This window comes from Schistocerca nitens, chromosome 9 (genome assembly GCF_023898315.1).
Source record: "Schistocerca nitens isolate TAMUIC-IGC-003100 chromosome 9, iqSchNite1.1, whole genome shotgun sequence".
In the NCBI taxonomy this organism is placed as follows: domain Eukaryota; kingdom Metazoa; phylum Arthropoda; class Insecta; order Orthoptera; family Acrididae; genus Schistocerca; species Schistocerca nitens.
In genome coordinates, this window is record NC_064622.1 from 476,094,194 (window position 1) to 476,112,278 (window position 18,085).

At 39.0% G+C, this 18,085-nt stretch overlaps 1 protein-coding gene across 1 annotated transcript in view; it reads right to left on the reverse strand.

Moving 5' to 3' along the window:
* The window catches only part of LOC126203053 (copper-transporting ATPase 1), a 569,185-nt gene that overhangs the window by 244,919 nt on the left and 306,181 nt on the right, over positions 1-18,085 (reverse strand). The window contains 2 exon segments of the mRNA XM_049937292.1: positions 9,863-9,971; positions 10,175-10,315. Of these exon segments, the coding sequence (XP_049793249.1) occupies positions 9,863-9,971; positions 10,175-10,315 (250 nt within the window).

Consider the following 18,085-nt stretch of genomic DNA (forward strand, 5'->3'; position numbering starts at 1 on the left):
TTTGTGCACATCGTTGTCTACCAACCCAAGTTCACCACAGGAACAACATAGCCCAGCTTTAACCAACACTTTTTCGCCTTTTTTCACAACAGATCTCCAGTTACTTTCTAGTTCACCTTTATTTCTCCCCATATATTTTTATTTTCATTTTCATTTCAGCCTCATGTTACACTTTCCTCCTCCTAATACCATGTCACCCTCACAACACCCCCACAACGACCCCATTAAGTTTTATTTACATTCCCTCCGCAAACATGCCTTCACCCTAGTCAGATTACGCTCGCATATTTTATTTTCTCAGGCTTGTCTGACATTTGGCATTACCCCCAAAGGCCTCACACTTAAAGTTCCCATCTCTGGCTGCAACCCTTCTTTCCATCAGTCCCTATACCAGTTCCAAACTGAACAATCCATTGCCCTCACCCACCTAACCCTTCACCTACACGTCAACTCAGCCAATGAACACACCTGTCAACTCCTATCCTTAATAAAAGTCCTCAGTCTTTCCTCTCCCACATCCACACTGGCTGTTCAGAGCATCCTCCTACAGGTCAACCGCAAATTAGAACAGCATGCCACCCTCCACCTCAAAAAACTATCCAATCTCCTGGTTTCCCACCTCCGGAAAGGCAACTCACTCACCCTTCACAATCTTTCCAGCAAACCTCGACCTCCTCTCATTGCACACAAACCCAGTCTCTCCCATCTACTCAATCTCCCACTTCCAGCTCCACTCCGTCCAAAACAAGGGATATGTGTGTGTGTGGCGAGTGTATACCCGTCCTTTTTTCCCCCTAAGGTAAGTCTTTCCGCTCCCGGGATTGGAATGACTCCTTACCCTCTCCCTTAAAACCCACATCCTTTCGTCTTTCCCTCTCCTTTCCTCTTTCCTGATGAAGCAACCGTTGGTTGCTAAAGCTAGAATTTTGTGTGTATGTTTGTGTGTCTATCGACGTGCCAGCGCTTTCGTTTGGTAAGTCACATCATTTTTGTTTTTAGATATATTTTTCCCACGTGGAATGTTTCCCTCTATTATATTCATTACATATGTTTAATATATCTAAAAATAAAGATGCTGTTACTTACCAAACGAAAGCGTTGGTATGTTGATAGGAGACAATAAAAAACACACAAACACACACACAAATTTCAAGCTTTCACAACTCAAGGTTGCTTCGTCAGGAAAGAGGGAAGGAGAGGGAAAGACGAAAGGATGTGGGTTTTAAGGGAGAGGGTAAGGAGTCATTCCAATCCCGGGAGCGGAAAGACTTACCTTAGGGGGAAAAAGGGACAGGTATACACTCCCGCACACACACACACACACACACACACACACATCCATCCGCACATATACAGACACAAGCAGACGCTTTCGTTTGGTAAGTAACAGCATCTTTATTTTTAGATATATGTTTCCCAAGTGGGGTGTTTCCCTCTATTATATTTACATATGTTTAAAATATTTCATGAAAATGCCTTGTGCGAATTGTAGTAAGTTCTTTCAATAGACCAGAAATTGGTTCATTAATCAGTTTGCAGCAATAAATGAACTAATTGACAGCACAACACAATTGTAATTTTGAAATGGCTATTACAATGTTGTAGGGCCTACAGATTATTATTATTATTATTATTATTTATTATTATTATTATTATTATTATTAGTGGCAGTAATCAGATACAAAGCATTGGTAGCCTGGGAAGTCTTACAGATTTGGTCATTTCAGAACTAAGTAATCTGGCAATCAAATGAATTACAAATAATAAGAATAGTGCAGACATTTTAGCAAAGTCATAAGGGAGAGGAATAATGCAGAGGAAAAATGTTTTATAACAAGAGCCTGCTTTGAACATATTTTCTGAAGAGGAGTTGCAGGTTGCAGTGAGAACTATTTCATCATTCCAGAAAAAAAAAGGGCGATTAGAAACAAGCAGTACCACACGACTCATTATACTGAGGCTTAATAAAGCACTTAAGGAAACTAAATATAATTTACCTTTTGTCATTTAAAAAAATTAAAGTATTCAGAGAAAATTATTCTTAATTTTAAAGTGTATTTAGCACTAATGTCCATGACAGCGTGGGGAGGGGGGCAGGGTTAGCAGGGTACTAGCTAACATCTGAGTGCACTCACAGGTAGTGGTCTGAGAAGGGCTGGGAACCACTGCTCTATGTTCTACATTAAACCAAGGTGGATTATTGCTCTCACACTTGTGTTACCATATTTGGTATGTACCTACTCACAGCACACTAGTCCGGTCTTTTGTGGGTCAGTTTGGTATTAAAACAAAAGACAACAGGCACAAAGCCAAAAATGTTAACCATGCTTTTAATGTTCAGTAAATTCTTAGCAGCTATGGAATCTTTCAGAAACAAACACAATTATTGACCAAAATACTAAAATCTGTCTTTCATAATAAATCCACATATGCTGATCCCTACTTGAGTATCACTACCTGACCACTGCAGAAACTCAGAAAAATGCACTACTGTCATAAAAAACTTTAATCTTCAAAAACAACCGAAACTATTTAAGATGAATAGGAAGTCACATTTTGACAAAAGCCCTGTATGATTTCACACTGCATATTCAGCTTTGCCAATATTTATAGTGAATATCCATGGACCTTGCCGTTGGTGGGGAGGCTTGCGTGCCTCAGCGATACAGATAGCCGTACCGTAGGTGCAACCACAACGGAGGGGTATCTGTTGAGAGGCCAGACAAATGTGTGGTTCCTGAATAGGGGCAGCAGCCTTTTCAGTAGTTGCAAGGGCAACAGTCTGGATGATTGACTGATGTGGCCTTGTAACAATAACCAAAACGGCCTTGCTGTGCTGGTACTGCGAACGGCTGAAAGCAAGGGGAAACTACAGCCGTAATTTTTCCCGAGGGCATGCAGCTTTACTGTATGATTAAATGATGATGGCGTCCTCTTGGGTAAAATATTCCAGAGGTAAAATAATCCCCCATTCGGATCTCCGGGTGGGAACTACTCAAGAGGATGTCGTTATCAGCTATTAGAGAAAGAAAACTGGCGTTCTACAGATCGGAGCGTGGAATGTCAGATCCCTTAATCGGGCAGGTAGGTTAGAAAATTTAAAAAGGGAAATGGATAGGTTAAAGTTAGATATAGTGGGCATTATTGAAGTTCGGTGGCAGGAGGAACAAGACTTCTGGTCAGGTGACTACAGGGTTATAAACACAAAATCAAATAGGGGTAATGCAGGAGTAGGTTTAATAATGAATAGGAAAATAGGAATGTGGGTAAGCTACTACAAACAGCATAGTGAATGCATTATTGTGGCCAAGATAGATACGAAGCCCACACCTACTACAGTATTACAAATTTATATGTCAACTAACTCTGCAGATGACGAAGAAATTGAAGAAATGTATGATGAAATAAAAGAAATTATTCAGATTGTGAAGGGAGACGAAAATTTAATAGTCATGGATGACTGGAATTCGAGTGTAGGGAAAGGGAGAGAAGGAAACGTAGTAGGTGAATATGGATTGGGGCTAAGAAATGAAAGAGGAAGCCGCCTGGTAGAATTTTGCACAGTGCACAACTTAATCATAGCTAATACTTGGTTTAAGAATCATGATAGAAGGTTGTATACATGGAAGAACCCTGGAGATACTAAAAGGTATCAGATAGATTATATAATGGTAAGACAGAGATTTAGGAACCAGGTTTTAAATTGTAAGACATTTCCAGGGGCAGATGTGGACTCTGACCACAATCTATTGGTTATGACCTGTAGATTAAAACTGAAGAAACTGCAAAAAGGTGGGAATTTAAGGAGATGGGACCTGGATAAACTGAAAGAACCAGAGGTTGTACAGAGTTGCAGGGAGAGCATAAGGGAACAATTGACAGGAATGGGGGAAAGAACTACAGTAGAAGAAGAATGGGTAGCTTTGAGGGATGAAGTAGCGAAGGCAGCAGAGGATCAAGTAGGTAAAAAGATGAGGGCTAGTAGAAATCCTTGGGTAACAGAAGAAATATTGAATTTAATTGATGAAAGGAGAAAATATAAAAATGCAGTAAATGAAGCAGGCAAAAAGGAATACAAACGTCTCAAAAATGAGATCGACAGGAAGTGCAAAATGGCTAAGCAGGGATGGCTAGAGGACAAATGTAAGGATGTAGAGGCCTATCTCACTAGGGGCAAGATAGATACTGCCTACAGGAAAATTAGAGAGACCTTTGGAGATAAGAGAACAACTTGCATGAATATCAAGAGCTCAGATGGAAACCCAGTTCTAAGCAAAGAAGGGAAAGCAGAAAGGTGGAAGGAGTATATAGAGGGTCTATACAAGGGCGATGTACTTGAGGACAATTTTATGGAAATGGAAGAGGATGTAGATGAAGATGACATGGGAGATATGATACTGCGTGAAGAGTTTGACAGAGCACTGAAAGACCTGAGTCGAAACAAGGCCCCCGGAGTAGACAACATTCCATTGGAACTACTGACGGCCTTGGGAGAGCCAGTCCTGACAAAACTCTACCATCTGGTGAGCAAGATGTATGAAACAGGCGAAATACCCTCAGACTTCAAGAAGAATATAATAATTCCAATCCCAAAGAAAGCAGGTGTTGACAGATGTGAAAATTACTGAACTATCAGTTTAATAAGTCACAGCTGCAAAATACTAACACAAATTATTTACAGACAAATGGAAAAACTAGTAAAAGCCAACCTCGGGGAAGATCAGTTTGGATTCCGTAGAAACACTGGAACACGTGAGGCAATACTGACCTTACGACTTATCTTAGAAGAAAGATTAAGGAAAGGCAAACCTACGTTTCTAGCATTTGTAGACTTAGAGAAAGCTTTTGACAATGTTGATTGGAATACTCTCTTTCAAATTCTAAAGGTGGCAGGGGTAAAATACAGGGAGCGAAAGGCTATTTACTATTTGTACAGAAACCAGATGGCAGTTATAAGAGTCGAGGGGCATGAAAGGGAAGCAGTGGTTGGGAAGGGAGTAAGACAAGGTTGTAGCCTCTCCCCAATGTTGTTCAATCTGTATATTGAGCAAGCAGTAAAGGAATCAAAAGAAAAATTCGGAGTAGGTATTAAAATTCATGGAGAAGAAATAAAAACTTTGAGGTTCGCCGATTACATTGTAATTCTGTCAGAGACAGCAAAGGACTTGGAAGAGCAGTTGAATGGAGGATATAAGATGAACATCAACAAAAGCAAAACAAGGATAATGGAATGTAGTCTAATTAAGTCGGGTGATGCTGAGGGAATTAGATTAGGAAATGAGACACTTAAAGTAGTAAAGGAGTTTTGCTATTTGGGGAGCAAAATAACTGATGATGGTCGAAGTAGAGAGGATATAAAATGTAGACTGGCAATGGCAAGGAAAGCGTTTCTGAAGAAGAGAAATTTGTTAACATCGAGTATAGATTTAAGTGTCAGGAAGTCATTTCTGAAAGTATTTGTATGGAGTGTAGCCATGTATGGAAGTGAAACATGGACGATAAATAGTTTGGACAAGAAGAGAATAGAAGCTTTCGAAATGTGGTGCTACAGAGGAATGCTGATGATTAGATGGGTAGATCACATAACTAATGAGGAAGTATTGAATAGGATTGGGGAGAAGAGAAGTTTGTGGCACAACTTGACCAGAAGAAGGGATCGGTTGGTAGGACATGTTCTGAGGCATCAAGGGATCACCAATTTAGTATTGGAGGGCAGCGTGGAGGGTAAAAATCGTAGAGGGAGAACAAGAGATGAATAAACTAAGCAGATTCAGAAGGATGTAGGTTGCAGTAGGTACTGGGAGATGAAAAAGCTTGCACAGGATAGAGTAGCATGGAGAGCTGCATCAAACCAGTCTCAGGACTGAAGACCACAACAACAACAACAACAACAACAACATCTGCTGCAGTGAACACTTCTATACAAATTAGAAGAACACAGATTGTGTCCATTTACATGAAGGATGAAAGAATGAAAGCACACAATTACAGCCAAAAATCAAAAGCACTTATTTCTCTCAGGATGCTGGAAAATATTCTACACTTGAATATCATGTCACTTCTTTGGGATATGTTGGATGGTAGGAAACGGGAAAGTGCATGGCATACGCCGAAAAAGTGTCATAGTACACACTAGTAAAAACAACCTATTTTTGAGTTCTGCTCAATGTTTAATGTGCTTGTCACAGTGACATCATATAGGTGCTCTGGTAACTTGAATGGAAACAGGTAAATGTAGCAGTCTCATGAAACCCTGTTTGAAAATTTAAGCCAGTAGTTAAGGGGAGTTGGAACACCCTATCCCAACAATGTTAAATTTGGTGACTTTGCTGCCCTGTATTTCAGGAAGCACTGTACGTACCCATTGACATGAAACTTTTACAGGACATTAACCTCTATCTTCTGAGTCTACTGAACTACAATAATTGCATTTCAACCACTGCTTTCGGAAACACAATTTTTTAATTACATGGTTAAAATTTTGTGTACATTTTTTGTACACTAGCCTACATAATTTTAATTATACACAACTTTATGTTGTTCTTATAGTTCAGTAGACTCAGTATATGTATGTTATTACTCCCTGAAAATTTTGTATTTGAAATGGTTTCTGAAATTTAGGGACAAATGCAACAGAAAATGTAGATTTTCAGGAAAAGCTGCTAAAGTTTAAAAAGACTGTAACTCACTTAATATATGCTTAATTTTATATTTTTAGTCACTCAGAAGCACCTTGCACCATACTTTTTCCAAGTTTTTGCTTCTTTTCTTCTTTCTGGACTCATTAGTGGCCAACTGTGCTGCATACTTTGCTTTATCAATGTGAACCGTGTCCATCCGTTCAAGTTCTATGATGCAGTTTGCTCCAGGATTAATGCCCATACGCTATAGCACTTTCACCCTACCAATGTTGCCATCATTAAAAGCAATAACAGCATCACTGACCCCCTCTTTAGTGTCTTCATTCCAACAAAAACATTTTTTGATAAGCAAATCCATATAAGATTATTGAACAACTCATTGTGATTTTGAGTATGACCATGCAGACACTTCTTTAGTAATTCGGGATTTGCCAGGTCTATGTAAATAGGTTTTATGATATCCATGACTGCTGCTGGAATGGAATGTTTATGGCTGTATGAACTGTCTGAGTACTGGGCATTGCAGTAATTGCACCATGAATCAGGTCCAGGAGGGCAACAGTGGTGGACTGGTTTTTCATCACCTGACTGTCAATCATTTTGTCTGTCAGCCTGCCTCTTATGCTTTTACCATCAGAAAGTTTCTTGTCTCTCAAATTTTGTTTCAACTTCCTCAGCATGGTGCCTATCCTCTTCTGGACATTAACAAGTACCCCAAAAGAACTAGCAAACTTTGTTAATTCTTACTTTAGTAGTATAGCTACAAAGTTACAGGAAAATTTTTCAAAATCTCATAATCCACGAACACGGGAATATACATCAAATTCAATGGTATTGCTACCCACTACTGAGAAAGAAGTATGTAATGTGGTAAGGAAATTAAAGAGCAAAAATTCAGCAGGTTTAGATGAAATTCCAATGTCTGTGCTGAAAAAATGCATAAATAGTATCAAAGCCCCCCTAACCAATATCATAAATGAATCTTTCAAAGCCGGTTGTTTCCCTGATTATCTGAAACATGCAAAAATTTTACCTTTACACAAAAAAGATGATGTAGAAAACATTGAGAACTACAGGCCAATTGCCCTACTGTCATCATTTTCCAAAATAATAGAGTCCATAATGAAGAACAGACTTATGAGCTATCTAAACAAATACAACCTTCTTTCAAATGACCAATTTGGTTTCAGACCAGGCAGAGATACAGAAATGGCAATAGCACATTTCACTAAAGTGGTTCTAGAAGCACTGGATGAAGGCAACTATGTATCTGGCATATTCCTTGACCTGTCAAAGGCCTTTGATACAGTTGACCACCAGAATCTATTACTTAAGTTAGAAGCACTAGGAGTAAGAGGGGTAATCAACAAATGGTTCCATTCATACCTAAAAAATAGAGTACAGTGGGTAGAGATCTCGCATGTCTCCAGTAGATCAAAGTTCATAGAAAAACACCTGTCAGATCCACAACATTTTAATATTGGGGTCCCTCAGGGAAGTGTGCTGGGTCCGGTGTTGTTCTTGATTTATATAAATGACTTTCCACAATATATCCGACATGGAGAGAAGATATTGTTTGCCGATGACAGCAATATTATAATCACCAGTGAGACATCAGCACAAATGTTGGAAAATTGTAATGAATCACTGAAAGATGTCTACAAATGGTCTACAGAGAATAAAGTGACCTTAAATAGTAAGGAAACAAATAGCATACGCTTTAGAATAAACAGAAAAAACAGTCCCCTAAAGTTAAAGCTACATAACACCTCTGTAGACGAAGTGCCCACCACAAAATTCCTAGGGTTGCATATTGACAGCCAGCTTAGGTGGAGTGAACATGTCAAAAAACTCACAAAAAAGATATCTACAACGTGTTACGCACTTAGAGTTCTCTCCTCAGTATGCAGCGATGAATGTCTAAGAACTGTATGTATATTTTAGCTATGTACATTCAGTCATAAGCTATGGGATAATTTTCTGGGGAAATAATGTACTCAACTTACAAACAGTTTTTAAAGTGCAGAAGAGAGCAGTGAGAATTATAACTAAAAGCAGTAAGTGGGCTCACTGCAGAGAACTATTCAAAATACTTGGTATTCTAACTGTTCCCTGTTTATTTATGTTCCACACTATAGTATATATAAAGAAAAATATAGTGAATTATAGTACAAACAGCATTTTACACAGCTATAGCACAAGAACAAGCCACTGCCTTCATCTAGATAGGAGAAACAAGCATAAGACCCAAAAAAGTTTCTTGTATCAGGGTGTAAAATTGTATAACAAGCTGCCACAGGAAATCAAAGAAATTAGCAGCATGTACTGTTTAAGAAAAACTCTTAAACTGTATTTTCAGGAACACTGTTTTTACACAGTAAGTGAATATCTAAATGTTTGAATGTAATTTAAGTGACATAATGACATTGTATTGTATATTCTGTAAATGTATAACAAGCTGCACAGGACATCAAAGAAATTAACAACATGTACTGTTACAGAAAACCCTTAAACTATATTTTCAGGAACACTGTTTCTAAACAATAAGTGAATATTTAATTGTTTGAATGTAATTTAAGTGATAAATGTCATTGTATTCGTATACTCTGTAAATGCATATAAAAGTGTCAATGTATCTGCAAAAATCACTGTATCCAAACTGACAACATCCATACATTGCAAAATGTCTACGGATGGCTAATCAAATAAATAAATAAATAAATAAACTTTTATAACACAGCAATCCACAGCCTTCTATATAAAAAATTACCAATTTTATTAGATCTTGAATTAACGTATGTAAAAATTTTAACATTTTCAACCAGTGTAGATTATATTAAAAAAAAAAAAAAAATACTTCCCATGTGAGTTTATAAGTGAGATAAGTATCATTTTATTCAGAAAATTGCAAATTTTATAATGAGATAAAAATCCAAAAATGTGAAAGAAGATTATTTTCTGTTCTAACTCCCCTTAAGGTAGACTGTGGAGCAGTCTTACTACCTCTAGCCTACATTGCATGAGGTTAAGATAGGAGACCATAGGGTGGGTATTTCAGTACACAATCAGTCTTTTTCTGGAAGACAAATTATTCTTCTGACTTTGTTTTGTAAACCTAGGCTTATGGAGAAAGTTGCTCTAAATACTGAATCTTCTTGCTACTACTTTCATTATATGTTAGTCATTAAACTCTTATTCTCCTAATGTAGTTCACTCCTTACCCGTTTTCTTTGGAACTGGCATTGATTCTCCAGTGATGAGAGATTCATCACACGTTGAATGGCCAAATATAACTTTACCATCAACAGGAACTTTAGCACCAGGAACAACCTGTAATAAGGTGACAAATGCGTAAGTCAGACCCCAACATCAAAATCATTTAAATGATGAAACACCAGAGAGAGAGAGAGAGAGAGAGAGAGAGAGAGAGAGAGAGAGAGAGAGAGAGAGAGAATGAATTTGTGTGAACAGTAGATTCTTCTTCAATACCAACATTCACTATTTCCAAAGACATATTGAAACACTCATATTACCTTCAAGACATCACCTCGCTGGACTAAGTCAACACTGATCTGCTTCTCTGATAGAATGTTAAAGTCATCTCCAAGTGTCACAAGAAGAGCTTCTGTTGCCTTTAGTGAAAGCAACTTCGACAGAGCCTCTGACGTTTTACCCTGCAAGATAAAGCCATTTTGGCAGCATTATAACCAGTAAAATTTATCACTAGAAGTGTACATAACAACAACTTGCATGTCAGAAACACACTATTTATTGTGTATTGTATAACTAAGGTAAAAACATTAAATGCAACATTTTAATGATATATTCTAAAATCTGTTAATGCAAAGAGTAGTCTGCCATGTGACTGATACAAATAAGATGGTCAACACCTTCAAGGAAAAAATTTTGTGGTTGCCTACAGAACCACGATTGTACCCAAGCTTGCACCTCTTTGTCTGAAGCAAATTTATAACTATGAATGTCTTTCTTCAGAGCAATACAAATATGTAAATGCATGGGGAGAGATCAGAACTGTATGGAGGGCGTGTAAAGGCTTCCCAGCGGAACTTCTGCCGCATACTCAAAACCATCTTGGCAACATTCATTCAGTCACAAGGTAATGTACACCCACTCATTATAGACAAGTGAGATAATATTAACCTGACAGACTGTGAAAGGCCTAGAATGCAAAACAAAAGACACGTAATTGGCTTGAGAATATACAAAAGTTGCTCAAGAACTTGAGAATGTGCAAAAGCTGCTCAAGAAATCAGGAAATGCATATACAACAGAAAGCTGCTGATGTATTGGAGAAAGATGTCCTCATGATGTTTCCAATTATGAGTGCAGGAATAGCTGCACTAATTAGGTGAAGGTCAAAAACATGATGGTAATTCACAAATTATTTTGGCTTTGAGAAAGTGCATGCACAAAATAGTTTCATATGATGTGTTGTTCAGAGAAGATGGAAGCAAATAGGAGACCTTCTAAAATAATTCAGAAAAAAAGCAGAAGCAACTATATGTACCTTCACAAAGCATTCAAAAGAATGTTGTAACATGGTACACAAGTATTTGGTTTCAAAATTACTACAAGTCATTGGTCACAGTATAGGGAGAATTCTCAGAACTTAGGTTGGTAGAGCAAAAAATGGATGGAAGGTGTTATCTCAATTTTGCAAATAAATTGACAGGTTTAATGCCACAGACAATTTAGCTTAATTTTCCACAAATGAAGGTCATTACTGTAGAACTCACCACATGGCTGAGAATGAAACAAAATATCTTTGTCCAAACTGCCTTTATTCAAAATCTTATAAATCTGGAAGTTCTTTGCCAATTCCTTTGAAATTTAGACACAATATTGCGTTTGAATATGAGTGTGTTTTTATATATCTATTTTTTGAACATTGTTATGAAAAATCTCAATAAGTTCTTGACCAATTTACTTCAAATTTTTACTGTAATAAATGTTTGCAATTGTGTATATATTACTGAAATGTTAGCAAACAAGAAGGTTCTGTTTATGGCTTACAAGGTTATGATTAGAATACAACTACAGAATCTGAATTTGCAACAACAATAAAAATGCTCAAGCTCAAAGTGGGGGGAGGGGGGGGGGGGGGAAGAGGAGATGGATGGAGAGGGGAGGGCAAAATGGACATAGAAAGCAGAAAGGAGGATATGGACAAAGAAAGGAGGAGATGGACAAAGAGAGGAGGGATGAGGTGTTGGATAGACTGGGGGGAAGGAGGGGAAAATTAAGAAAAAGAGGAGGAGGAGACAGCGGAAACAGGGGGAAGAAGGAAATTAGTATATTTGTCTAATTCCCACAGATATTAGAAACATGTGCTTTCTCTATTCTTTCTTTTACATTTGACCAGCCTGAACCACAGCAACGTGAGGCTGTGAACAGCTAGTTCAACATAAAAATAGAATGTGATATGTATTTAGGGTTTTGTAGGGAAAGAATTGCAGCTCATTAAGGATGGATCTACAAACAATGTTTTAATGAAGATTTTAGTCTTCCTTTCTATAGTCCATAATGGACACCTGGCTAAAATGTGATACCTGGAAAATTAATAAGTGTATTTCAATTGTAGAAAAGAAAAGGGAAACAATAAAAAATCCTCATGAGCTACATCTGTGGAAGACAGAGCTCATGAGAGCTCAGAAATGAAAAGAAAGGAGCTTCTTTAGAAACTCTTAAGTTTCAATTTGCAAAGACACTAACTTGTCCTGACATTCCAGAAACTTTTGCTACAGTCAATTAGTGGTGCATAATCTTGGTATTCATGACCATAATAGTGAAGAGCCTGCAATGCTTATGTGGCTTCAAGGGCTTTCTTTAAAGAGAATCAATCTACACTGAATCACATGTAATCCAATACTTTAGTAAGAAACTGAACAGTGACATGAAGGATACTGTAACATATTCTGACAGAAGTGGTAGACAAAACAGGAATTCCAAAAAGACTATGGAAAGAAGTTAATCTTGCTAGCAAACAGGTATAGTGTTTTCAACAACAGTATTTGACAACAGTCTACCAAATGATGTTGATTTTGCTGTCACTGACAAAATTTAACATTTCTGTGTCTCAACACTGGAATGAGTTCGAGCTTCAGAGTGAATAAGAACAGTGTTTCAGGTGGTGAGAATGCAGATACATGAATGTGCCACCGGCTGTCAGGGTTAAAAGGATTGTTATTCACAGAAGTGAAAGCAGAAGCAAAATGTAAGAGCAACTCCACATTTACAGAATTAGTACCAACAACAGAAACATCAGCAGCTTCACAAGAAACAGCTAACTGACAAACAAAAACCAAGATCATGCCTGGATGCCCTCCTATCTATTCCAGCAACAGAAGACTATATTGCATCTGGGAACATAACACCAGTCATCCACAAGACTACAAGATCACTGTGCGAGAAACATATATCTCTAGCACACAGTCAGGATTTTTCAGTAGCAACACATGACAAAAATCCACAGATAAAATATCAAACCAATGCTTGACACAAAACAAACACAAATAAGTTTCAAAGTTCAAAATTAAATTTAAATTTTGTTGTACTTCTTCAGAATGTGCAGTCATTACTAAGTAAGTTGGATGACATTCAAGTACTACTAGAAAGTGGGTTAAAAAAATTATTACTATGTACAACAGAACACTGGCTTGATGAGGGAAACCTTCAGTTGGTAGGTTTCCCAAATAATGCATTAGGTAGTCTTTTTGTTGAAAAAATTATAAATATGGTAGTAGTTGTAGCTATGTAAAAAAATATACATTGTAAAATCCACACTGGAAAATCAACAATTATGGAAAGAAAATATCACTTCTCACAGTAAAGATGACATGCTACCATACTTCAGTCTGGCCTGAGCAGCCAGAGCTAGCAGTCATGTGTGTGAGGTGTGCTTGCTTGTGTCAATGCGCGCTTGTTTTTCATTTCTGATGAAGACTTTGGCCGAAAGCTTAATGTGTGACAATTTTTTCACTGTGCCTGTCTGCAACTCAAAGTGTCACCTTTATGGTTAGTAGCAACCTACCCTTTCATAACTGATAAAATATATGTTGTGAAACAATACATTTTCTTGAAGAAAAAGTTAAAGATAAACGTCCTGAGAGATCAGGAGTTTAAATATTAAATGCAAGAATAGTTGTATTTTGTTTACACAGAGCATCAACTGGTGATATTAACAACTGTTTAGAAAGTATGGAATCACTGCTCAGCAAACTAATACACAAAAACAGAAGAGTAATTCTATATGGTGGTTTCACAAACTTTGCAAAGGATTGAAATAGATTACTGAGCCTCTTTTTAACCATGGGCATACAAGCTACCAGAGAAACATCAACATGTGTCACAAAAATATCAGCCTCGACAACTGACCAGATATTCATTAACGTGCAAATGAACTAACAGAAACACAGGACACAGACTTCTGAGGACCACTTTGCACAAAAATCTACTCTTCATTTAGGAAAGCAACTTAACCACTTAACTGGTTAATAAACATCAGTAGATGCTACAGTGATGAGATTATATACATTACTTTCACCACTATTTGAGCAGAGAAAACTAAAAAGTCCCTACTTAAAACCTCAGGCCCTCACAATGACTAACACTTCAATCCATAGAACTTCTCACCTCACTCAAATCATGCAACCCCACCTTTTACCTTCTTCCTAAGATCCACAAAACCAATCATCCTGGCCATCCTATAGTTGCTGGCTTCAAACCACCACCGAACGTATACCTGCCTTAGTTTATCAACATCTGCAACCCATAGTACAAAGACTTCCCTCCTACATCAAAGATACCAACCATTTCCTAATTGTCAGAAATCCGTGCCCATCCCACTCCCACCACACACCTTGCTTGTCAGCATTGATGCCACCTCCCTCTATATCAACATCCCCTTTGTACATGGTTGGTCTGCTGCTGAACATTTCCTCAGTCAGCACTCACCTGATTCCAAACCTATGACATCCTTCCTACACACCTTAATCAATTATATACTTCACCTTTGAGGGGCAGACATACAAACAGATCAGGGGTATGGCCATGGGAACCATGATGGCTCCTTCCAATGCCAACCTTTTCACAGGTCAGTTGGAGGGGACTTTCCTGAGATCCTTAAGTCTTCAGCACCTGGTTTGTTTCCCATTCAAATTTCACAAGGTCCTATTCCGAATCCCATGCCACTTTCGTTGATGTTGATCTCATCCTCACCAAAGTGCAGCTACACACTTCTGTCCAGATTAAACCCACCAACTAACAACAGTACTTACATTTTGACAGTTGCCATCCGTTCCATGCCAAACGTTCCCTTCCATAGAGCCTTGGTATCTGAGGCAAACATATTTGTTCAGAAGCAGACTCCTTAGAGCAATACACCAACATTCTCACCTCAGCCTTCACTGCATTTAGTTACCCCACCACTCTAGTTAAAAAGCAGATTTCCCAGACCATCACAAACAATCCTCATACTGCTGATCCCTCCACAAAACAGTTTCAGAGCACACCAGTGATGACTCAGTATTATCCTGGTCCAGAATGGGTTAATCAGCTACTTCTTACGTCGCCCTCCCAATCTCTGCAGTATTCTTGTCAGACCCTATGCTCCTTCTGCACCCATCTCCCTACCCTATGGCTCCTACCCTTGTGACCCCCTGCAAGACTTGCTCTGTGCACCCTTCTAACACCATCCATCCATAAGAGCCCTGTAACTGGCAAAACACATACTATCAAAGGGAGAGCCACCTGTGAAATGACACATCATATACCAGCTATTATGTAAACACTGTTCAGCCTTCTACACCGACATGATTATCATCAAATTGTCAATTAGGATGAATGGGCATAGGCAGAGGGTGTATACTGGCAACTCGCAATATCCTGTTGTAGAGCATGCTCTACAACATGACATTCATGACGTCGGTGCCCATTTCACCTCATGCGCCCTCTGGATTCTTCCCCCAGACACCAGTTTCTCAGAACTCCGCAGGTGTGAACTAGCACTGCAAGATATCCTTGGTTCTTGCCACCCACCTGGCCTTAATTTATGTTAATTTCTTCCATCTTAGCATCTCTTCACTGTAACTACTCTTTTCTCCACTCCATTTTTGTTTTCTACATCTTTCTTTGTCTTACACACCTATTTTTCACCACTCTCCTCCCACCTCTGTTACATACAATGCACTTATCTTTTCACTCGTATTAACTCATGCACGAGATTTTAGTAGTAATCTCTGTCGTGCATATGACTCTGTCTTCCACCCTTAAGCTCTCAGGTTTTCAAATTTCACCCAATGCAGTCCCCAACAATTAGTCTTTCCTTCCCATCTCACACAGTAAGTCTCCCCTGACCCACAGTTCTGGGTGACTTTCCCGAAATTTACCCCTTTTCCTAGACCTCTCCAGTCCTTTTCCTTCAACCTGCTTCTGCCCCCTTCAACCCTACTGCCTAAAGGAGCCATTGGCTCCGAAATCTTGCCAACCACAACAGCCTTTTATGTGTGTGTTCTGCCACCACTTTGTGAGTTGATTTTTTATCCATCCAGTTAAATAATGTTATACACATCTGTCACATAAAACCATTTAAAGAAATGGTAGAGGATACCACAATTATTGGCAACCAACCAGGAGGTGAAAAGTTACAAAGCGTAAAAAGAAGGAACCTGGAATTAGCGAGCAGCTTAAGGTGCATGATGCACTGTACAGGTTAAGGTCACGTATATTTAAGTTGTATAATTTTTTTTAACATCATGGAGTTGGTATTTTTTACCATTGAGATATTTCTTCTTTTGTGAAATTGTTAATTTTTTGTGTCATTATAACAGATACTGTTTTTTTGTGGATTGTGCTTTCTTGGAAGGAGGGAGAGAGTGATGGAGTAATTTTGTTCTACAGGTGGTGAATACATAAGAACATCCTGTGGAATGTGGATGGTTCTGCTGTTCCTACACGTCTGCAAGGGCAAAGCAGGGCAGGTAATCATTGTTCAGCCTCTACAATGGTGTGTGATGTTTTCGAGACAACCAGATGCGTGGCTCACTAGTCATAAATGGACCTAAAAACAACATGGGAAATCAGGGAAAGTAGGAATGAGGTGCACAAGTTGGAGAATGCCTTTTCAGAATTATACAAGAGGCTCAGGGGAATATTTTATTTAGGGAGAGCACCAGGTGTTGCAGTTCACTTACAGTGAATTAGGGTGCAGTTACCACAGTTGGTGCACACAGTTCCTCAATCTAGTAGTCAGTGGAAGAAGGGCTGGGTAAATGCTGACCAAAAACTTTTAAAAACAATATTTGGAGCAGCACATGAAGAGAAAGTGCAGGACTTAAACAGCACAGTTGTTCTGGTTCAGCAGATGGCAAGTCCCATGAAGGGTGCCACGGAGTGCCACACAATGTGGTTATCGAACTTAGAGCAAGGGGTGTTGAATAACACAGGATTAGTATGGGAATTAGCAGCAGAGGTAACCGGGGATGACAGCAAAATAAGGGAGGTGCTCAATAGCGATTTGGAGAAAATACAGAAGCAATTGAGCGCATTAGACAACGAACTGAATGTAGCGAGGTTGTTGCGTGGACTAGCATACCAATTTGGGATGCTAGGAGTGAAGTGACAATATTCATTGGAAGAACCCTAAGGAAATGCAATCCGAAAACAAAGGAAGTAGGTTACAGTACGCTTGTTCGCTCACTGCTTGAATACTGCTCAGCAGTGTGGGATCCGTACCAGATAGGGTTGATAGAAGAGATAGAGAAGATCCAACGGAGAGCAGCGCGCTTCGTTACAGGATCATTTAGTAATCGCAAAAGCGTTACGGAGATGATAGATAAACTCCAGTGGAAGACTCTGCGGGAGAGACGCTCAGTAGCTCGGTACGGGCTTTTGTTAAAGATTCGAGAACATACCTTCACCGATGAGTCAAGCAGTATATTGCTCCCTCCTACGTGTATCTCGCGAAGAGATCATGAGGATAAAATCAGAGAGATTAGAGCCCACACAGAAGCATACCGACAATCCTTCTTTCCACGAACAATACGAGACTGGAATAGAAGGGAGAACCGATAGAGGTACTCAAGGTACCCTCCGCCACACACCGTCAGGTGGCTTGCGGAGTATGGATGTAGATGTAGATTACAGGAGGTGATGTTTCATGCGGTGAATAGGGAACTTAGTCTCATATTGGTTGATGATGATGATGATGTCCCATACCCCGAGGAGCTTAGGAGACGAAGCAAGAGACCCACACTGCCGACTAGACAAGGTCCTAGCGGAGGTGGTTTGCCATTGCCTTCCTCCGACCAGAATGGGGATGAATGACGGTGATGAAGATGACACAACAACACCCAGTCACCTCGAGGTAGGGAAAATCCCTGACCCCACTGGGCATCAAACCCAGGACCCCATGCACGGGAAGCGAG